Source organism: Alexandromys fortis, unplaced genomic scaffold (genome assembly GCF_014885135.2).
Source record: "Alexandromys fortis isolate MF-2015 unplaced genomic scaffold, M_Fortis_MF-2015_v1.1 scaffold_16, whole genome shotgun sequence".
NCBI classification, from domain to species: domain Eukaryota; kingdom Metazoa; phylum Chordata; class Mammalia; order Rodentia; family Cricetidae; genus Alexandromys; species Alexandromys fortis.
Genome location: NW_026067893.1, coordinates 18,895,188 through 18,918,008, shown reverse-complemented (window position 1 = coordinate 18,918,008; position 22,821 = coordinate 18,895,188). Strand labels below are relative to the sequence as shown.

Genomic DNA, 22,821 nt, shown 5'->3' with positions numbered 1-22,821 from the left:
GTTAAACTGTCTCTTTGAAGATCTGCCTCCTGCTGACTTGCTGTAGCAGGTACAAGAGGCTCCCAAACTGGTGATCTTGAAAATAAATTTCTTAGCTGTGTGTGGTTCAGGGCTGCACTTGGGAGGTATAGGTTCAAAGTCAGTCTCAACTACATACATGGATTCATGGAGAGACCTTGCCTCAAAGGAATAAGACAGAGTGAGAGAGAAAGACACCCAATAAGATAGGGATGCAAACTGCACCCAAAGACACCACACAAATACAGAGAGAGAGAGAGAGAGAGAGAGAGAGAGAGAGAGAGAGAGAGAGACAGAGACACACAAAGAGAGAAAGAAACAAAAAATGAATTGTTATAGCTCTCTATGAGTTTGTAAAAGTATCCATCTTATGGGGCCATTTTTTGAGTTTGACTTCAATTTGCTTTAACAGGACCATTGTCTTAAGAGCTGCAGTGCTCACTCCTACATACAAAAGAACTGGCTGGGCTCTGTCAGCTTCCCCTTCTCAGCTCTTCTGCAGCAGTCTGAGGTAACAGAAAAGTTCTTTGCTAATTATTCCAAGATTTGTTTCTGTCTAATAAAAGCACTTTCTGATGTCATCAAGTCAAAGTCTGTGATTGACAGGCTGGAAGGTTATTAAAATGACCCTATATTACCAAGTGTCATGAGGTTTAGAGTACTTACAGGGTGTGGCTATCTCTAGGGGATACTTGTAAATTTATTTCTTGCATTTTAAAAGTGTTAATTAAGACAGGAAATAAAGCAGCTAGTCCTAAGTTAGAAAGCAAAATTCGTATTTGCATAAAGGCCTTTCTAATGCCAGACCCGGGTGCCAAGACTTTTGCCTCACCTGCCTTGTTTATCAACTATGTCAGGTGATTATGAGCTCTGACCTCTGCAAGACCCTGGGGGCTTCACTGTTTAAGTTCAATAGCAGCAGTGAGCCTGCACGACCAGCAAGTGTGAAACTCCAGTCTAGGCTCCAATTTAGGCTCAGTTACTTCCTTACTGAAAGGTATCTAAAGAAAGGTATCTAAAGCAAGGTATCTAAAATCCCAGAAGCTGTGTCAGACACAGAGGATTTGAAAAGTCAGAAGTGAGTTTCCTACCTCAAGGTCATTGTCTGGTGGGCAGGGCATTTAACATTTTGGTGCAGTGTGGTATGCCATAGTGTTTTGGTGGTATATGGTGTTTCGGTGGTATATGGTGTTTCGGTGGTGTATGGTGTTTTGGTGGTGTATGGTGTTTCGGTGGCGTACGAGGTTTCGGTGGCGTACGGGGTTTTGGTGGTGTATGGTGTTTTGGTGGTGTATGGTGTTTTGGTGGTGTATGGTGTTTTGGTGGTGTATGGTGTTTTGGTGGTGTATGGTGTTTTGGTGGTGTATGGTGTTTTGGTGGTGTATGGTGTTTTGGTGGTGTATGGTGTTTTGGTGGTGTATGGTGTTTTGGTGGTGTATGGTGTTTTGGTGGTGTATGGTGTTTTGGTGGTGTATGGTGTTTTGGTGGTGTATGGTGTTTTGGTGGTGTATGGTGTTTTGGTGGTGTATGGTGTTTTGGTGGTGTATGGTGTTTTGGTGGTGTATGGTGTTTTGGTGGTGTATGGTGTTTTGGTGGTGTATGGTGTTTTGGTGGTGTATGGTGTTTTGGTGGTGTATGGTGTTTTGGTGGTGTATGGTGTTTTGGTGGTGTATGGCGTTTTGGTGGTGTATGGTGTTTTGGTGGTGTATGGCGTTTTGGTGGTGTATGGTGTTTTGGTGGTGTATGGCGTTTTGGTGGTGTATGGTGTTTTGGTGGTGTATGGGATGGGTCCTGTGAGTGTACAGAGTAGCAGTAGAACTTCTCTCTTCCTGGGCCACTGGGACAATGGAGGTGTAGGGTAACAGGAGAAGAATGTTTCAGTAACTTGTTTGTTGTGTTGTTGTTGTGGGATATTTGTACACTGTGTGAAGATGCATTGCTGTGATTGGTTTAATAAAAAGCTGAACGGCCAGTAGCTAGGCAGGAGGTATGGGCGGGACTCCCAGGCAGAGAGAGGTAATAGGAGGAGATAATGAAGGCACTGAGGAAACATAAGGGGGCATGGAGGCGTTGGACAAACAGAATGAAAGAAAGGTAAAAAGCTACATGGTAAAACATAAATTAATAAAAGCAGGTTAATCTAAGTTATAAGAGCTAGTGGGACAAGCCTAAGCTAAGTCCAAGCTTTCATAAATAATATTAAGTCCATGTCTTTATTTGTGAGCTGGCGGCCCAAAGAAAAGTTCAATCACAGTTTTTCTTACTTGACTCATTGAAGTAAATATTTCAATTAATTTCACAAGTACTTGAGGGCATTTAAGTGAGAATTAATCATGTTTATATTAGTTAGGACTTGATTAGGTCAGGTGCAACAGGAAACCAAGCATGTAAGTTGGAGATCTATTTACCTCCCCAGTAAAGATGCCGGGGCAGATGCTCAAGGATTGTCATGAACCCAAGCTGTCTTTATCCTTCTGCTCCACTGTTCTTACTATGTGTCCGTTATTCTCAGAAGTGCAAACTCTTCCCTTCAACTCCAGCTTCATAGCTGTGTTGTTACCAGAGGCAGAGAGAAAGAACAAAGCGATCGTCCCCATTTCAGGGAAGGAGTTCCTCAGTCATCCAGATTTCTGCCTACATTTTGCTTATGTGACCACAGCCCTTCTGTCACGGCACCAACCAAAACTGTTGACTTTTTTGTTTTGTTTTTAGAGAAGCAGATCATAGATAACAGCTGGAAGATAGGAAGATGTTATAGGCACTCACACGAAGCCATAATGGAACATATTACCGATAAAGAGATCCAAGTGGTGAGAGGTGCAGGGCTTCCTATAGTTGTGAATCTCTGCAGACATCTCTCAGCCTTAGATCAGGCTGTGTGATAGTCAGGCAGTTAAGAAGTGTGGGTTTCAAAGATGAACAAATATGGATTATAATCCTGGCTCCCCTACTCATTAGTTCTATGATCTTTCACAAATTATCAACTCTTAGAACCTCAAATCTAATACTCTAAATAAAGATGAGGGCCTCACTGATGAGAAAACCCTGCACCAGCATCTTACATAGCACGGGCTCAGTAACCATTAGCTGCTGCCGCCCCTTCTCATTTACATTCATGATCCCTGTTTCCATCTTGCTCAGGGCTGTTTTTCCTGCCATTACATACCCCCCCCCCCGACACACACACACTCCAGATTCAAATGCAGAACATAAAGCTATCTTACAGCATCTTCTTTGAGCCTGAATTAGATTTTCTTGTTTTAAGGTTTATCTTACTTTGGATTCTGTCTACATGTGTGGGTATGTGCTCGAGAGTCCAGATGAGGGCATCAAAACCCCTGGAGCTGGAGTTGCAGGCTGTTGTGAGCCTCCTGACATAGGCACTGGGGGCCATACCAAGATCCTTTGGAAGAGCAGGACACACTCTTAACTACTGAGCCATCATTCCAGTACCTTAAATTGGATTTCCTAACCAATCACTGTGGTGTGTTAATCTGCTTCTTTAGTTCTTCCTTTTCTTATTCTTTCTCTCTTTGCAGAACACATATTGGTCTGGGGTCCAAAGTGTCAAGGGTGCCCATGGATCACCCCAGAGAGCCTGGTTATCTCCAGCAGGAGCCCATGTTCCTGGAAGCCAAGTCTCTCCTGGGGAGAAGACTGATCTGGGATAAAGGTTTAGCTGATATTGATTCTCATCACGTGTTCTTTCAGATTAGCGGGACATTTCAAGTGAACATTCCGCCCGTTTTGCTTGGGTACACCTGGAGTAACACTTACGTCCCTCCTAGAGAAGACTGCAGTGGGCAGAATCCAAAAGAATGTACCTTCCTAAATATTTTTGCTACAATTGAACCTCAGATATCATATATCACGTTCAGTCCGAAACTAGATGAGGTAGGTTCCACCCCGAATTGTTCTGAAACAAATCGTCAAAAGAGTGGAAACTGTTTTTAAAAACCAGTTGTAATTTCAAAGTTGTAAGTAAGCAGTGGTTTTTCTCTTGTTTTCTGGGGGGATGGGGGGAGCGGCATGGTGTCAAACTATTTTAAATCTTATTCTAGTTTTCAGATCAAATGGACATTTTGCAGCGAGCACAGACTTTTACCAGGAACTGTAAGGCCATGTTTCCCAACCGAAGAGTCGTGACCACTGTTTTTAATGGCGAAGGGATGCAGGTCTTTGTAACAAGATACATCAAGGCATTGAATCCACCACAGCAACTTCTGGATATATTTCTTCAGGACTCGAATGCTACCCTTGTGAGTGACATTTTTTTTCTTTCAGTTATTGTTTTTAGCAGCTTCATGGAGATTATAGAACACGTGCGAAGAATCAGGTATATCTTTTATTTGGGGATTAATCTAGGTGATTCGTTCTCTTCAGACAATTTGTTTTTTGTGAGTTACAGAGCTCTCCTAACAGGACCCTGAGAGCTAAAGATCAAAGCCTGGGTTTAGGTTGCTTTTTACTGTACTCTGCCTTTCCGTTGTGATTTCTTCATGCCGGTGCCTCTTAATACCCACTGCCCTGGAACTAGCAGTATTCTCGGGTGCTCGTGGAGTACTGGGGGCATGTGACTTTACTGCATGAAGCTAAGGTATTCTCCAGCATCTGTGGAGCATTGTGGGGCGTGGGGCTTAAACCGCATGAGGTCGTTAGTGCAGAGTCAAGGTTGTGCAGGAAGGGGATCTGTCACACATCACTGAATGTTAAAGGGGTTTCTGGGTGTTCCTTTTTACCTTTGGGTCTCAGTCTGCCGCACGCTGGTGGGGAGGGGAATTCCTCAGAGTGGCTTGTGTTGTGGAGGAAGCAGAACACACCCCCTTCTCCAGCTGCAGCAGCTTTGTGTAAGTTTATAAGGAAAGAAACTCAGAAAGATTCTGAAGCAAAGCAAGTCAAACCTCTACTGTTTTGCACCTTTTAAAAATGTTAACCTGTTGATGCAGTGTTACAGTATTTTAAATTCTAGTAATTTATTACAATATAACGTAGTGCCTAGCAAGTGCTCTTTGGGTCAGGCCATCTAGGCCCAATACCCAGAGCCTCATGGAGAATATTACCTTTGTGAGTCTGAACAAGTTACTTCATCACTCTGAGCCTGTTCCTCGGTCCCCTGAGAGGCCTGCCGTGTGCTCTGAGGGAGAACGTGTGTAAAGCACTGGGCTGGACAACGGACATACTCAGTGACGTCGGTTAATATTATTCCAGGACCTCATCGCTCGATTTGTATCTTTGATTCCTTTTACAACAGAAACATTGGATGAGGATGATGGTTTTGACATATGGATGACATCAGAGGTAAGAAATGACATCGCATGGTTAACATGGGAAATGCTTCTCACTTGCCTTTCCTCTGAAAGTAGCACTTCTTATGCGGTTTCTGCCTTGTGAGATGTGGAAGTATTTGATAACTTGTGGAGGTTTTCCAGCTCCCTAATGATTTATGGAAATAAAGTATTCCTCGTGAATACTTTTATTCCGTGGGAATTTTAGCAGTGCAGAATTAAGACATCCTCCAGAGCAGAGTGGATTGTCTCTGTGGAAATGGTCAGACTAATGTCTACAGCAAGCATGTCACTTCTCAAATGTGTCCCTGGTCCCCTCCTCTGAATGGAGAGCTCCTGCAATTGTGCTTTTCTTGACCATCCATTTTTGGTTCTTTGCAGACAGATTGCCAAGTGGAATACAGGACCCATGCAATATTTGTCACACACTTAATATTATCTGGAATTTACATTTAACTGGGATTCTATATTTTTTCCAAAACTGGAAACCTTCCTTCCTACCTTAGCTTTTATTGAGTGGCTTTTAAATTGACCCGCACTTACGCTGTATAAACATATGTCTCAGCTATACTCTCTTTGAAGCAGAGGGACACTTTTTTATTTCCTCTCATACTTAAATTTAGCATTAAACATCTAATATGTATTTTCAGTTGGATAGTACAAATATAAAAGAGAGCTGGTGTGGTGGTGGTGCACACCTTTAATCCCAGCACTGAGGAGGCAGAGGCAGGCGGGTCTCTGTGAGCCCAAGGCCAGCCTGGTCTACAGAGGGAGCTCCAGCACAGCTGGAGAAACTTAGTGAGACTGACAAAGAAGAAAGAAAAAAAGCCCTGGGAGAGAACGGATGAACTGGAGCTGAGCTGACGGCTCTGCTAGCATTTACTTGGACTTCCTGAAGGGGCTGGATTTGGGCTAAAATGAACTAAGACATACAGAACCTAGCTTAATAGCTTACTTCCCTGCCTTCCACTAGGTGGGACTAAAGTGGACTTATGCAGATAGTTTTGCTCCAGGAACCAAAGATTGGTAATAGGTTTTCTATACTTTGATAGTAGATCTCCACTGACATAGTAAACCAGATGGAGCTGAGTTGAAAAAGTAAAAGAACAGATTTTGTGGAGACCCAAAAATGGGAACCTATTTCCACCTTGTCTGAAGGTCAGAGAGTTTTAGCTTGCTCAGGGTTGTTGACAAGAAGTGTGGCTACGCACCCTGACCTAGGGTGTGGTTGCTTAGTGTTTGGGACATTAGGATGGTCCATGCAGGTAGGTCCACTCCACCCTATTCAGAGAATTCTAGCATACTTCTGCAACTTCTTTTGAATTAGGAAGTTTGGCTTAGGGATGGCTGCCTTCAGGATACTTGATCTAGGGTAGGTTCACTACATAAACAACAGAATGCTTTTCTCAAGAATTAATGCCTTGATGTCTAAAGTTTTGGAGCAAATAATTTTTCAAGTTGTCTTCTGTATCATGTTAAAGCAGTCTTTTGTCTTCTGCCCCCTGTTGTATTGGGATGTAAAAGTGTATGGAAAATTAAACACAGGGATTTCAGTATTCACTGGAACTCCCTCTAGGTACTATCCTGTGTTTCTGCTTTATTATTTTCATTTGCATCTTCATTCTCTTTACTTATTTTTCTAATCCCCATGCCCCTACCCTGGTAAGTGGTATACTTGTCGAAGCTGGTCTCTGACAAGGTTTATTTTAAGCACAGTAACTCCCGGGTGAGTCCTCCAGTCCCCAGAGATTGAGGCAGGAGAAGGAGCAGAATACATCACGTGCCTGAACTAAAGGGGGAAGCTTAAATACCACGTAGACAAGGGGTGATGATGTATCCTCCATTAACTGGGTTTTTGCCCAAGTATGGTATGCTGTAGGCAGGGTCTTGGAGAGGAGTTACTGTGGCTACCAAGAATGCAGAACTGGGCTTTCTGCGCCTTTTCTTTGTTGGAGATTCTCTGAGAGGGTGGGGCTTGGAGAGAGAAGAATGAGGCTTTCTGGATCAATCAGAAGTGAGCTGGAGGTTCCAGCCAAACAACTGAGACCTGGCCGAAATGCTGTTTTGAAACTATCTAATCAAAACATGCTCAAGGGCATTATGGTCATGTTGAACATTTAAGAAGCTGGCTGAAAACAATCATTCAGTTCTACCCTGAGCATGACCTCGACATCAGTGCCCATAACTAAGGTGTTACTACGTGTTTGAGATTCCTCCTGGCTAGTGTCTCCTTACTCTCTCCTAACCCTGTCATCTAGTGTCAGATGCAGCCTGGACACACTGGTGTGGTCGTATCTCTTGTTCAGCTTCCATAAAATGTTCCCACGCTGTTGAATAAACAGTTGATGCCCGGAGCTTGCCAGCATCCTCATCCCACCCCATCTGCCTGGCTTCTCTGGGGCTGGAATCGCCTGGGGGACTGTGTGTCCCATCAGCACGTTGTCACTGGTACTCAACTGCAGATTGCTACTGTATCTCAGGGTGCACAGTAAAGAAACTGCTAACGTGACCACTCCATGATATGGCTAAGGCCTTTGTTGTAGATATGAGAGAGAGAACATCCAGAGTCATCTGAAGGTGTTCAGGGCAGAGAGAGAAAAAGAGGTAAACTGAAAATGGCCAGCAGGAGATAGAGAGTAAGAAAGAAAATAGTGAAGATAAGAGAGAGTTAGTGGGAATGAGAGAGAGAGAGAGAGAGAGAGAGAGAGAGAGAGAGAGAGAGAGAGAGAGCATAGAAAGAGAGAGAGAGAATATATACATAAGAGAGAAAATAGTAGGACTAGTCAGATAAGAAAGATGCATAGCTGAGGGGAGGGAAGCCCATAAGCTGGAGGGAGCTTAGGATGGGGAGGGGGTGGGAAGGGCTAGGATCTTTCATGGACCTTGTAATGTGAAAAGGTGCCTGTGGCACCGAGGGAAGCTGGAGGCTAGCATGTGCTCTGACATGGTGGTAGACAGCACAGCAGCCATATGTCCCTTCCCAGAGGTAAGGGAAATGAGTCCTTCTGCAAATGGCGGCAGGTCCCACAAGTGCCTGAAGACTGCTGGCTCTTATCTAAGTCCTGGAGTCCAGTTTGAGCTCATCTCTGGATATTCTGACAGCCCGAGAGACCTAACAGCTAGCTATCGTTTGAACAATTAAGCCACATCAACAGAAGATAGAAATCCAGAGTTATACACAAAATTTTCCTTTTAAAATAATTCTAGGGACTAAGGCCATGGTGGCACATACCTTTAATCCCAGCACTCCAGAGGCAAAGGTAGCCATATCTCTGTGAGTTTGAAGCCAGCCTGGTCCACATGCCAAGTTCCAGGACAGCCAGGGCTATACAGAGAAACCCTGTCTCAAAAACTTAAAGCAAACAAAAAGATTCTAGGGACCAAACAAAACGTACTTATGATGGTGAGTTGTAGGCCACCAGACTGCCTTTCCGGCTGTCCCCCATTGCTTCTTGCTATACAGTCTTACCTGTTTGTCCTTTATCTGATCTCTTACCTCTAGCTCAGCTGTTCAGCTCTTTAGGGTAAAGATGTTTCTATTATGCTTCCGTATTTCGCATTATCTAACTCATATTTCTTATTTATTTATTTATTTTTATTTATTTATTATGTATACAACATTCTGTCTACATGTATGCCTGCAGGCCAGAAGAGGGCACCAGACCTCATTACAGATGGTTGTGAGCCACTATGTGGTTGCTGGGAATTGAACTCAGGACCTTTGGAAGAGTAGGCAATGTTCTTAACCGCTGAGCCATCTCTCCAGCCCCGTACTTCTTCCTTTTTTTGAGTCAAATCCTTTATTGGTACAGAACGGTTGGTGGCCCCAGGGCCCCAAACATTGCTTTTCCCCAGATCCCCTGTGATTCCTTATCAGATATGCTTCCTCGGAGTTCAGGGCAGTGTAGCACTTGTTCTCAACAAAAATGCCTCGTTTTATATGTATATTGTCTGGCTACTCTATAATATTCATATTAACTGTCCCATTATCAGAGTGGCCTGGTTTTCAAGTTACTGTTCTCTTCTCCTCACATCTCATTGGAGCCAGAGCACTCTTTTGTTTTCATATTAATGGTGGCTGATAAAGTCAGGACACTTAGATGGAAGGAAGGAAGGAAGGAAGGAAGGAAGGAAGGGAGGGAGGGAGGGAGGGATGGAGGGAAGGAGGGAAGGAAGGAAGGAAGGAAGGAAGGAAGGAAGGAAGGAAGGAAGGAAGGAAGGAAGGAAGGAAGGAAGGGTAAGGCTCTAAATGTGTTCCTTGTTCCATTCTCCTCCTCTCCTCGTCCTCCTCCTTCCGGAATATATTGCACTATGCCTGTTCCTCTTCTTCTGCCCAGTGCTGCATCAGTTTGGCCGTTGGAAGTAAGGAAGAACATGCCATACTTCTCTGCAACTTCTTTCTGTACTTCGGTAAGAAGGCGTTGGTGCTCCTGGGGACCTCAGTCCTAGAAGTGAGTGCTGGAAAAATGTGAATAAACCAGATTTAAACTGTGTATTCAATAGACTTGGGGCGAACTAGAGAGTTTCATGGGCAAACGTTTGTGACTTGGGGATAATGGTGGTTCACCAAAGTCCTTCAGGGTAAAGAATAGGGTCTTGTTTCTCCTTGTGAAACAGTGCCGCTTGATAAAGCCACTGGCACTGTTATATTACATCATTCAACAGCAGCTGTTTATGGCATATGTGGGTTATGTAGCATCAGTTGCACGGAGCTGCGGCTGCCCTCATCCACCGCCATCTTTCAGGGTTTCAGATACCACATTGGAAGGCCTTGAACAAACACACCAATAGTGTCTTCCAGGGTTTAACCTTATTAGAACTGATCAAAATACAACCTTACCAATGGGAAACATTCTACAACTCAGTTTAGATACTTCTGTATATTCAGAATATATATCCTTCCAGAAGCTGTGCTTTGTAGCTGCTTCTGTTCCTGCGTGGCTATCTGTCCACATGGCAGCATTTCCAGTCTTGCCTTATGTCTTGTTGCTGTTGTTTTGCCACGTGTCTTACTTCCCAATATCCCTTGCCATGGCTCATCCTTTGTCACATTTGTTAACAGCCCATTGGTCCCCTGCTGTAGCTGTAAGTGCCACTAGGTGGCAGTAAATACACTCGATCTCAATAAATACATCTATTTGTATTCAGAAAGGAACACCATAGGAGGCTAGTTTCACCTGAGTTCTGTGGTTCGGGTGACGCCCCCTCTCACTATGGAGAGGCACAGAGAAGAACAAGAGCTCTGGGCCAGACACTGGGGACTTCAGGGCACACAGAGCGGTGTTGAAGGTGGCTGGGTTCGGGACAAGTGTTAGCACCCAGCAGCTTCCCTTAGGCCAGAGGGCAACTTTGTTTACATCTCAGATCCTAACCTCTGCCCAGAAGTGGAATCCTGCCTCTCATGGCCACTGTACCTCCTTAAGCTCCTACTTCCCACTAAAGAGGGCCAAAACAAATGTTCCTACCCCACAGAATTGAGAGCGGATTAAAAGGAAAGTCAGTGTGAATCTTAGCTTAAACAATAAATGTTAAATGTTATTATCGTTACTTGAATTATTTTTCACTAAGAAAGTGTCAAAACTAAAAAGATACACGTAGAGCAAAATAACTATTGTGAAAACCTTTCAAATTGTATTTATTATCGAGAAGGTGCACGGCCTAGCACACGTGTGACGGTCATGGGAAAACTGTGGATTGCTTTCTCCTTCTGCCTTCAAACAGGTCCCATAACTAGTTCTGAGTATCTTTCCTAAATAAATATTTATTATTATTAGTGTTGTTATGGGGTAACAGCATGCCAAGGTGCATACGTGGAGGTCAGAGGAGAACTCCGTGGGCTTGTCCTGCACTTCTACGTGAGCTCCCAGGATGGAACTCAGGTCACTAGCCTTGCACGGCAAGTGTCTTCCCCTGCTGAGCCGGCTTCCAGCCCTGGGCTTCTAATTCATTAGGTTGCCTTCCCGTATACTTTAGCTTCTAGTTCCCAGCCTTGCTTTCAGAACTCCTTTAATGATTCTCTCTTAGTCTTAGGCCAGTTTATCTTCCCTTGCTCTGCCTGGTATTGAGTCTCTGGTATATTCTAACAAAGTGAGGCCCCACAGCTCTTTTGTGTGAATCAGACAAAAGTGACCCTGTCACAGATTGCTGTAGGACAATTTACTAGACTGTAGTCTGTTAGATAGTCATCAAAGTGTATTGATTTTGTTAGAGTAATAAATTTTATTGCCATCAGTGTACTCTACAGAACTCCCAAGGGTGGTACTGGGTCACAGGTCCTCTGAATGTAAATTGCCATACTACCTGGGTCTGAGGATTTCTGGAACTTTCTTGGTTTGGGTATTTTTGTTTTTTCAGAGGTATTGCTTGTTTATTTGTTTTGTTTTTGCTGCTATGTTTTTAAACCCCCAAGGAAACTTTTATGGTTCAGAATAATTTTTATAAAATAATTATAGAAGGTAGTAAAAAATACAGCAAATATGACTGAATCTTTTCCTTATGCAGGGCCATGTGGCTTTTGTATTAACCCAAGAAACTGGAGAGTCTTTGCTTTGGAATCCATCAACGGGGCAGTGTCATAAGCAGTTTGACCCATTTTGCCCCTTGCAAAGTGTGGATTGTTTGTTCAATGATAGGAATGTAAGTGTATGAAGGAAATATTTTGAGTTATTTCTTCACACCATCCTTAGCACGCAATAGAATCACCCAGGAACTTAGAAGTGGTGGTTCTCAGAAGTCTGTGGGGTCAGAGATCAGGCCATTCTTTACCCTTAACGCCAGTCTGCAGAGCTTCCAAGGATGGCACTACCAAGCTAGTGCCGCCCTTGCAGCGCCCTGGAACCTGCTTCTCCCCAGGCCTCCCTTGGCTTCCACCACTTTGTTGAGTACCACGCTCTAACATCTGCACCATTCTTGGCCACCATGGGTTTTGTGTTCCCGTGGGTTTACACCGACATTTTGTTTATGCATTGATAGGTCTGGTTTAATATTCAACAAAACAACACACCGATGGCTGTGCATTTTGACTACTCAAAAGAAAGCTTCTGGAAACAGTTGCTGCCAAAAGACTTCCCGGGGACAAAAGCCCAAAGTGTACAGGTAAATACTCTTTCAAGTGCACCTGCAGGGGAGTTACTAGTGTTTCTAATCGTCAGTTGTGGCAGCCCCTGGGTGTCGAACTGCTCGGCAATGTTCACCAAAGATGGATCCTCTGCCATCCAGCTTGTTTGTTCTACTTTGACCCCTTTTGTGTATCTGCAGAAAAAAAGAATTTGAGAAAAGAAAATGTCATCTTGAGTATTATATAGATCTTATAATCTTTGTAATGTTCAACATGGCAGAGTAGGTTTTTATGTCTAGTGATGAACAAATATAAAAAATTGATGAATAAAAGTGCTTCTCTGGATTCCAAACCATAGAAGTTATCTTGTGGACTGAAAACAGGACATAAATAGTACCAGTGAGTGGGGCTGAAGCAAGGATGGCAGCAAGGTCTAAAACCACTTCAGCAAGAGAAGGAGCTGGAGCAGGTTTTCTGGGGGGGGGGGGCTGAAACCAAGGACGAGGATGGAATAAGATGGAAAGAAAAGGCCTGGTGTTCAGAACCGACCCAGGATCTAAATGTTGTGGCCAGCACATCTGCGCTGTGATCGCTAGCACTGTCTGGGTTGAGGGCTGTGATGTGCCAGAGTCAAGGCAGTTAGAGTCCACAAATTAGGAGCTATGTGAGCCAAGAGAAAGGGGAAGGAGACAGTGAGGGGGAGAGAAGGCGAGAAAAGAATAGGGTAATAGGCAAAAGATTATGCAGAGAAGCAGAAGTTCACGTGTGCAGCCTCACCTATAAGCAGGGAAATATGACAAAAAAAAAGATGTGTGATCATACCAAGTGTTAAAAAGCAGGGACGAGGGCAAGTGCACGCTGCCTGACGCCATGATAAAGTCGAACATCCACCAGTTTAACCATCTGGCTCTGTGCCCTGGAGAACATGCACATGGAGGCAAACACTGCGGTCAGCAGAGAATCAAATGGATGAACAGAATGAACAGCAAGGAATTAGAAACAGTTACAACTTCTAACCTGGTCTGTGGATTGTGAAATGTCATACAATGAATTCTTCCACGGCACTGGGAGATGTCTGAACCAGTTTGCACAAGTTCTCATCAGTGCGTATATTACCTTAGAGTAAATGGGTGGATCTGCATATCAGTAGCTCTTCCAGCTCCCCAATTCCAATTCCAATTCCCAGCCAAGGTTGAGAAATGTTGGCCTAGAACTATGCACATCAACAGAGTGGATAGAAAAGGTGTAATGTAAAGAAAAATGTGAAATAAGGCACAAAGTACAGACTACTTAAGTTTGAAAACTAAATTGTGTGTATATGTACATATATATACTTTTATTTTTTCTTTTTTTAAATTGATTTTATTGAACTATACATTTTTCTCTGCTCCCTTCCCATTCTCTCTCCCCTCCCCTTCAACCCACTCCCAGGGTCCCCATGCTCCCAATTTACTCAGGAGATCTATATTATTTTTTTCTGCTGTGTAATACTCCATTTGTAAATGTACCACATTTCGCTTATCCATTCTTCGGTTGAGGGGCATTTAGGTTGTTTCCAGGTTCTGACTATGACAAATAATGCTGCTATGAACATAGTTGAGCACATGTCCTTTTGGTACAATTTAGCATCCTTTGGATATATACCCAAAAGTGGTCTTGCTGGGTCTTGAGGAAGGTTGTTTCCTAATTTTCTGAGAAATTGCCATACTGACATCCAATGGTGCGGTACCACCTTGAATACTCTCACCAACAATGCAGAAGTGTTCCCTTTCCCCCACAACCTCTCCAGCATAAGTTGTCATCAGTGTTTTTGATCTTGGCCATTCTGACAGGTGTAAGATGAAATTTCAGAGTTGTTTTGATTTGCATTTCTCTGATGGCTAAGGATGTTGAGCATTTCCTTAAGTGTCTTTCAGCCATTTTAGATTCCTCTGTTGAGAGTTCTCTGTTTAGGTCTGTACTCCATTTTTTTAATTGGATTAATTGTTCTTTTGATGACCAATTTCTTGAGTTCTTTGTATATTTTGGAGATCAGACCTCTGTCTGATGTGGGGTTGGTGAAGATATTTTCCCATTCTGTAGGCTGTCGTTTTGTCTTGTTGACCATGTCCTTTGCTTTTCAGTTTCAGGAGGTCCCATTTATTAATTGATTCTCTCAGTGTCTGTGCTACTGGGGTTATATTTAGGAAGTGGTCTCTTGATATACACTTTTATGTACACTAGATTTGGAAAGGCATTGATGGAAATGCTAAATAACAAATTCAGGTTAGAGGTCACCCTTAGACTGGTGTGGGTGGGGGGGAGAGCGATAGCAGTAAACATAGAAGGGCAGAGAGCGAGCAGAGTGCGCACGTGTGCTGACTCCAGGGAAACACTTCCCAGAAGACATCTCCTCAGTGATGCTGGCCTCTTCCCTCTTCAGCTCCAGCTGACCAGACACCACAGAGTCTTCACACAAATGGCCCGGCAGTCTGTGCTTCCCTCTGAAACCAGGGACTTTTCATACAACAGTTGTATCTTCTAAACTTGTACAGAACAGCCCACTGAGCTCTCAACACTCAATCCTTGTCTAGCCCAAAGTTCCAAAGTCCTTCCACAATCAACTCCCCAAAACAACATGGTCAGGTCTCCCAAAGCAACACCCCACTGTCCTGGTACCAATTTCTGTCTTAGTCACTGTTCTATTGCTTTCAAGAGGCACCATGACCAAGGCAACTATTATAAGAGAATGCATTTAATTGGGGACTGGCTTACAGTTTCAGAGGTTTAGTCCATTATCACCACGACAGGGAGTATTGCAGCATTCAAGCAGACACTGGAGCAATAGCTCAGAACTGTATATTCATAGAGAGCTGTCTTATCTTTGTTCTTTAAAAAAAAAATCTAAAGTAAGGACCAGAAAAGGAGCTCAGAGATAGAGCACTTGCCTATCAAACTTGAGGCCCTGGGTTCAATTTTCAGTACTGTAAAATAAATAGATAAATTTAAAATATTGAGTAAAAATCTAAACAAATCTAGAGGAACCTAATGTTTATTCATGGCCGTGTGGCCATATGTTGGGTATGTATTCATATGTCATTCTCCATGAGTGTCTGTCAATTCAAGGCAACTCATAGTATCAAAAGGAATGCATAGTTCCAGGGGCCAAAGTCAAGAATACCAAGGAGTATAGAATTTTCCCACCTTCAGAGTATTTCCCCATCTCCTAAGAAACAACCGCTGTCCACCAGCTCCTTGTGCGTTCTCCTAAACATTCCCCACGCAGATCAAGCATATGTATGTATTTTCGTATTTCCTGTTTGAAGTGCCATTTTTAAAAAAGGGAAATGTGCTTATCTTTCTTGAGCAAACCACACATACAGCCTGTACAGTCCAGGCTTCCTCTACTACCCTCTAGCCGCGCTGCTGCCTCCTAGAGAGAGCTTTGTGTTTTTGTTTGTTTTGTTTTTGTCTGTTTCGTTATTTCTTGTCCAGTCAGGAGGTATTCAGTGGTTTTCTGTTGGCGCTGTTTTACATGTAGCTGCCACAAGGTAAAAAACACATCCCTATTCTTTGACCTTACATTTTCAAGGAGGAAAAATAAATAAAAATAAAAAATAAAAATTAATTAAAAAAAAAAACCTAATCCGGCCCCCAGCACTAGCCCCTACTAGAGGTGAGTGCAGCTGCAGAGAGCATAAATGTGAGGGGGGCGGTTTTTTTGTTTGTTCTTTGGGAGCTCATAGCAGGAGGAGGGAGGAAAGTTCCAGGCTTCAGCAAAGTGTCTGACAAGCTAAGCAAGCAGAACTTGCCTCCTTGGATTTCAGGGAAAAGAATGGCCTCCAAGGGATAGCTCGCAGTGACCACCTGCAGTGGCCAGGAAGTATCTTTCCAGGAGCTTCCAGAACATCTTGGTTGCTGCATAAACAGATGGGTTGAGGGATGTGCAAAATGCTGGTAGGGACTTGAGCCTTAATCTTCAGGGAAGTCAGAAGCCAACATCGGGTTGAGGGATGTGCAAAATGCTGGTAGGGACTTGAGCCTTAATCTTCAGGGAAGTCAGAAGCCAACATCGCTACAGGAGGCCATGATCCAGTGTAGGCTCTCAAAAGCTTCTGTGACTGTTGGGCTTGTGTCTGTGGATTTTTACTCTTTACTGTAGTAGCTGTCCAGCCACAGAAGGCGCCAGATTCATCTGGGACTTGTCAAAGCAGAGTTTCTGATTCAGTGGGCATGAAGGCAGAGCTGGGAGTTCACAGTTTTAACAAGTTCCTGTCTGGGGTTGGCTCTGGGGGACAGTTTGGGAACACAGAGACCAAGCAAGTGCTGTTTCCTTTTTGCACAACTTTCATTCCACTCTGGGGATCACCTGTCTCCATCCCTCCAGCTGCCTCTATTTCCAGTTCAGAATACCCAAAGAAGCAACTGCCAAAATCCAGCCCCTTAAAACAACTCTTGTAAATCTTACAAGGAAGGTAGAGCTGGGCTAGCAGGAACTGATAGGTAAACAGAGTTGTATTTGTCAAAGTCCCCAGAAGTGTAAGAGACCAGTGTCGTGAGATCATTCGGTAGTATCAATAAGCATGCCAGAGGGGGCTGGAGAGATGGCTTAGAGGTTAAGAGCACTGGCTACTCTTCCAGAGGACCTGAGTTCAATTCCCAGCAACCACATGGTTGCTCACAACCATCTATAACAAGATCTGGTGCCCTCTTCTGACATGTAGGCATAACGTTGTATGCATAATAAATGAATAAATCTTAATAAAATAAGCATGAGGGGAGAGGAGTGGGAAGAGTGGGAGGGAAATGGGAGGCGGGGAAGAGGCGGAAATTTTTTCAACAACAACAAAAAGAAGATGAAAAGTATTCCTTTCATAACCCTGCCCCCATGATGAGTAAGTAGTGTGGAAATCAAAGAAAATGTGTGGTCTTTGTTGGAATTCGAGATTGCTTTTACCTTGAGAGACTAGTTTGGGTCCAGCCTTCCCAGCCCCAGGACTTCAGGGATGACTGGGATCTAAAGGTTTTCTCCAGAATGTTCCTAACTTTGAGCTGTCTACATTTCAGCCTGAAGAAATAGTTTATTCTGACACTAATAAAAGCATGGTGGAAGATCTGAAGAGCAGGTACTGTGTCCTCCCGCTCATCTCTTGTCCGCCACCTCCTAGCCCAGTCTCTCAAAGCGCTCATTAGACTCAGCAACAGAAGCATGAAAGGGAGATGACAACAGCTAGTCCTGTTGACCCACAGTCTCTTGGTGTTAGCTTTGATAAATGGTCCCTTTACCAACTAGAGAATCTCTGGGCATCATCGGCCATGGTTGAAACATTCTCAGGGTAGATAGTTGATAAGCCTATAGTAAAGGCAATGCAAAAGCCAACACAACACCTTCTAGAAAGATATGAAGGCGAATGGCCATGACCCTGGTTGTGGTGAAAACATCTCAACTGGACAGTACAAACGCCCGACAGCACTGTCAATCCTGGATGGTTCCCAAACATATACATTCATTGCCTTTTGGGGAGCCTTGATCAAGCCCCAGATGGGTCACAGACTATAGTAGGCCCCACTCCTACTCCACATATATCAGCAGCTTCTGAATCTGACTTCCTGCAGTGTCTCACACTCACACAGCAGGGTGGAATGTAACCTACTGTCAGCCAATCAAAACAGTGTGACCCAAATCATCTTGTCACTTCCTTTCCTTGATCGCATACAAGTTCACTCCCATCCCCAGCCATCACTACCCCCTTTGTGAGATTAAAAAAAAAAAAAAAAACTATTATTACTATTTAGTGTGTATGGGTATTTACCACATGCATGTGTGGTGCCCACAGAGGCCAAAAGAGGACTTCAGCTCCTCTGAAACTGGAGTTACAGATGGTTGTGAGCCGCCACACTGGAGCTGGGAGTTGAAACTGGGCCCTCTGGAAGAACAGCCAGTGCTCTTAACTATTGAGCCATTAATTCAGCCCATATTTCCCAGGAAAGAAAACAAGGAATAAATGCAGTAGGGAAAGGGGTCCCAACTAGTGTGCATTAGAATTGCTTCCAGAACTACTTACACTACAGGCTCTAAGGGCCCAGACTCCATTTGCATCACTATCAGAAGGTGAAGCATTCAGATGTCAGCCCCACTGAGGCCCACCTAACACTTTAGCCAACATACTATAAACTCGGGAGTTGCACTCTAAACTCAATTGAGAAGAGGCTTTCAGTAGCTTCTCTATAACAACCTACAGATTCAACACCACAAGGTCATCTCATCACAGGACCCCGTGAACCAACTTACACCCTTCTCCCTTTTCCTAACATGGTTCCACCAGGTACTATTACAGGGCTGGTCTAAATCTCTGCTCCTGTGGAATGACATTCTAGGGTAGGTGGGTGGATGTGACCGCCATATTTAGTCCTGTGCCTCCTTTCCTCCTAAGTCCACACCCTGAACTAACTGCACTAATAATTGCACTCTGGCTAATATCCCATACCAGATATCTGATTTTTTTTTAAAAAGGCTATTTCCTGGAAACACTATGTCCTTTGCAAGGGACAGGTAAAATATCAGCCAGTAATCACATGATAGGTGCTATCAAGTAGCAACTGCTATACTTGGATTTCTGGAAGGGATACACTTAGCAGACTTAATTTCTGGCTATGCATGGAGGCTTCCGGCCTTCCTGAACCAACAAGAGCCTGCCTCTCCCTACCTAATGGATCAGTGTCAATCATAGCTGGCAGCTAGCACCCCTTCCTGTAAATCTCAATAGTTTCCTTCTCATTCATAAAGTGACAAAGTTCTTGGGACATTTATTAATGAGTCACAGTTAGTCACGGAGTTATCTCTGCCTTCTTCCCACAGGCTGGAAAGGGCACTGAAGTGTAAAGTGATGGAATGGCGGCCTAAGCACCCCACACGCTGGAATCGACAGTGCACGTCTGTCCTGCGACAAATCCTTCCTAAACTAGAGTTTTATACGGGAAGTTTTGCCTCATTTGAAGACAGTGAGTTAGAGAGGCTGCTACAGTTTTACTGGGTTTGTATATGATTTAATGTGTAAATGGCATTTGGTTTTAATCTGTTGTTAACTGGCAAATAGTAGCAATCTGAGTTATCACTGAAATGCCTCTTTTCTTGCTCACCTAAGACAGGTGAGTTGGAAATCCAAAGAATAAATCTCTCCCTCTAGTACCCAGGGGGCTAGATGTCTCCCAGGAGAACTCCCTGCGAGAAAGAAGGATCTTGGGAGTTGAGTACCTCAGCAGTCAGGGAGGGCACCATCCATCCAGGAACAAGGAAGAAGTTGTTCTTATTTTTCTCTATTTTAACAGAATTTGGGATTAAAGAAATTAATAAAATATAGTTAAATTTAAGCCAAAGTTTAAAGCTTAGCGTTAACGGTGGTGGCGCTCGTCTTTAATCCCAGCACTCGGGAGGTAGAGGTAGGCAGATCTCTGTGAGTTCGAGGCCAGCCTGGTCTACAAAGGGAGTTCCAGGACAGGATCCAAAGCTACAGATAAACCCTGTCTTGAAAAAACAAAAAAAAATCAAACTAATAATGCATAACAGACCATAATTAGGTCAAGACTGAACCCTTCAGCCTGGATTCTATTTACTTAGAGAACAAAAATTCAAAACTCAACATTACATGCACGGCATTTTCTTAGAACAAACTGTGTGTTTTACGACACATAAATGGTGAACTCTGAAGAAGTCCTCTCTGAAGCTGAGAGGAAACTGAGAAATGATCTCCAGTAACCTGCTGGGTTCTGTATCATTGTTTCTGGGCAAGAGAAGTCCAGGAAACTTCAGTTACCTCTGTATGCAAATTTCTGCCAATTTTATGTCCAGCCTGGACCTTGACACCCAGCCTCACCTTTTCCCATCATCAGTGCACTGCCGCCTCCCTGGAGAGTGAAGGCATCTCAAGCTCAGCAAGTCCATAAACAAATAAGGTGGACATTTGTCAGTCTTCCTCCCTTCGCCCAGCAGCAGCAGTCCCTCACACACCCGCCTGGTCTCTAAGAACTAGTCCACTGGGCTTTAGAAACTCCCGTTTCCAAGGGTGAGAAGCTTCCCCTCTATCACCCAGGAAGCTAGATGTTTCCCAGGAGAACTCAGAGAGAGAGAGAGAGAGAGAGAGAGAGAGAGAGAGAGAGAGAGAGAGAGAGAGAGAGAGAGAGAGAGAGAGNGAGAGAGAGAGAGAGAGAGAGAGAGAGAGAGAGAGAGAGAGAGAGAGAGAGAGAGAGAGAGAGGGGGAGGGAGGTACCTCAGCAGTCAGGGAAGGTACCATCCATTCAAGAATAAGAAGGAAGTTGTTCTTACTTTTGTTTTTAATAGAATTTGGGATTAAAGAGTTAAATACAATACAGTTAGATATAAGCTAGGGTTTAAAGCTTGGAGTTCCTATGTGAAAATATCAGACTAATAATAAATAGTTGACAATAACTGGGTCAGCACTGAGTCCCGCAGCTGCAGTCAGATCCTATTTCAGTCACCCACAGGTTTCAGCATAGGTGAAGTCATTTAACCCAGCTTTTACCTTTTGTCCCACTGGTAACAGGAGTAAAAATAGTTGTCTGTTTTGTGGTCCTGGTGAGGATTGAGTTTTTACTTAATATTTCACTCAAAGTCTAGTATTTAGAAAATGCTAAACATCGTTTTCTGTTCTGTGCTAGGTCCCAGGCTAAGCATTGGAATTAGGGCAGGAAACAGTAAAGATACAGTTGAGCGCCTTCACAGAGGGGACGGGCTAGAGGAGACCAGAAAATACAAATGATGAAATGTTAGGTGAGCTGGAGAAAGGGCAGTGCCCACAGGAAAAGCACGCGATGTGAGCAGATTTAAGGATGAGAAAAACACACCCGAGGGAAGCAACGCAAGGCTGAAGAAAGGGTTCATGGCTGTTACCTGTGTGCTTTTAAGTAATATTACCGAGACCACATTCCTTCAATAGTCTGTCACACAGTAGTGACTCGATATAAACATGACTGTTGAATAAACCCCTCAAAAGCTCTACTTAAATCCCTCTTGTGTAGGACCCCCATTTCCGTGTTGGCAGTTCCAAGTTTGTTCTGTGTCAGCTGTGTGGATTCTGGCGTCAAACAGCCCTGGCTGTTCTCGAGGCAGTCTATAGAGCGGGGTGATGACAGAACTTACTTTATAACGTTAGCTGTGGCTTCCTTAACACGATAGCTACAGTGTCGGAGCCACTCACGAACGCCAGTTATTGTTCATACCGCCACATCAGTAAGGCTTCTGAGATCTCGCTGCAGATGGTGATTCTGACTTCCTCTAGACTGTAACGTGCCATTGTGTTGTTCTAACCTCATCCAGGTCACAGGATTTCCCATCCAGATGCCCTACACAGATGTCCAGTCAGTCATTGATGCCGTCTACCAGACTGGAATTCACTCTTCCGAATTTCCCCAGACGGAATTTGCTTTAGCTGTGTATATTCATCCATACCCAAACAACATATTATCCGTGTGGGTCTATCTGGCGTCCTTAGTCCGCTATCAGTGAGCGGGAAGAAGGGGAATGCAAAGCACTGTGGTCTCCTAGATCCAAGCTGTCCTGTCCACCTTGAGATTTTGCTGTTTATTTTCAAGATCACCAATGCTGGACTTAATTAGGATTCCTGAGTAGAGCTGGGAACTAGGAAGACCACATCAGTATCCCTTCTCCAGGCTTTGAGGGTAAGTTTAGATATCTCCTTATCAACCCACCTCTTCTGGGAGCTCCTCGGGCAGTCTGGCTACTTTGTGTACCAAAGTCTACGATAGCTCTCATTCTGGAAAGGAAGCAGTTCTGGCCTGCTCAGTCATGGAGGTCATGCCATATCCATCGGAGCCATCCTGAAAGTCTTATTAAGAATGAAGATTCCCCGATTACCCAGGACTTCTCAAATCGGAACCGCTGAGAGGAGAACAGTATTTCAACAAGCTCCCAGGCTACTGTGATCCCCTGTTGTGTGGAAGCCTGACCTTGCAGAGTGTTGTCAGTACTAAGGAAACTGGGCACATTTGGTGCTCTTTCTGGAACAATTCCAGGTAGAAATTCCCCAGAGGGAACCCTGAGATCACGTTCCAGTCTGAAAGCCAGCAGGCTCCAGATGTAAGAAAAGCCAGAAAAACCTACGTCCCAGCTTAAAGAAATTAAGCAAGAGGAAATCCCTCTTACTGGACTGGGGGAGGGCAATCTTGTGATCCTACTCAGACCTCCAGCCAGCTGCATGAGGACTGCCCACACTCAGGAAGGCAGTCTGCTTTACTCGGTTTAACAAGTCACAGATTCGCCAATCCAGCGCTGCCTTCGCATGCGTATCTAGGATGCTTGATCACGGGGGGGGGGGGGGGGGGACCTGTGGCCCCGTCAGGTGGATAATATCAGTCTATGTCCATTCTAACCAGAGGTAAAAAATGTATGTAAATTTTTAATTTTGGAGTACTCACTGGTAAATTGCATCTTCTAAATATTGCAAA

General features: G+C 44.1%; 1 protein-coding gene across 1 annotated transcript in view; it reads left to right on the top strand.

The window, feature by feature from the left end:
- The window catches only part of Cc2d2b (coiled-coil and C2 domain containing 2B), a 65,820-nt gene extending 43,206 nt beyond the window's left edge, over positions 1-22,614 (top strand). Inside the window, exons 21-30 of the mRNA XM_050146229.1 lie at positions 431-529; positions 3,730-3,912; positions 4,080-4,277; positions 5,227-5,316; positions 9,641-9,754; positions 11,805-11,939; positions 12,276-12,398; positions 17,407-17,465; positions 19,199-19,373; positions 21,674-22,614. Of these exons, the coding sequence (XP_050002186.1) occupies positions 431-529; positions 3,730-3,912; positions 4,080-4,277; positions 5,227-5,316; positions 9,641-9,754; positions 11,805-11,939; positions 12,276-12,398; positions 17,407-17,465; positions 19,199-19,373; positions 21,674-21,862 (1,365 nt within the window). The 3' untranslated portion in view covers positions 21,863-22,614. The remainder of the gene's footprint in view (positions 1-430; positions 530-3,729; positions 3,913-4,079; positions 4,278-5,226; positions 5,317-9,640; positions 9,755-11,804; positions 11,940-12,275; positions 12,399-17,406; positions 17,466-19,198; positions 19,374-21,673) is intronic.
- The last annotated feature ends 207 nt before the right edge of the window (positions 22,615-22,821 follow it).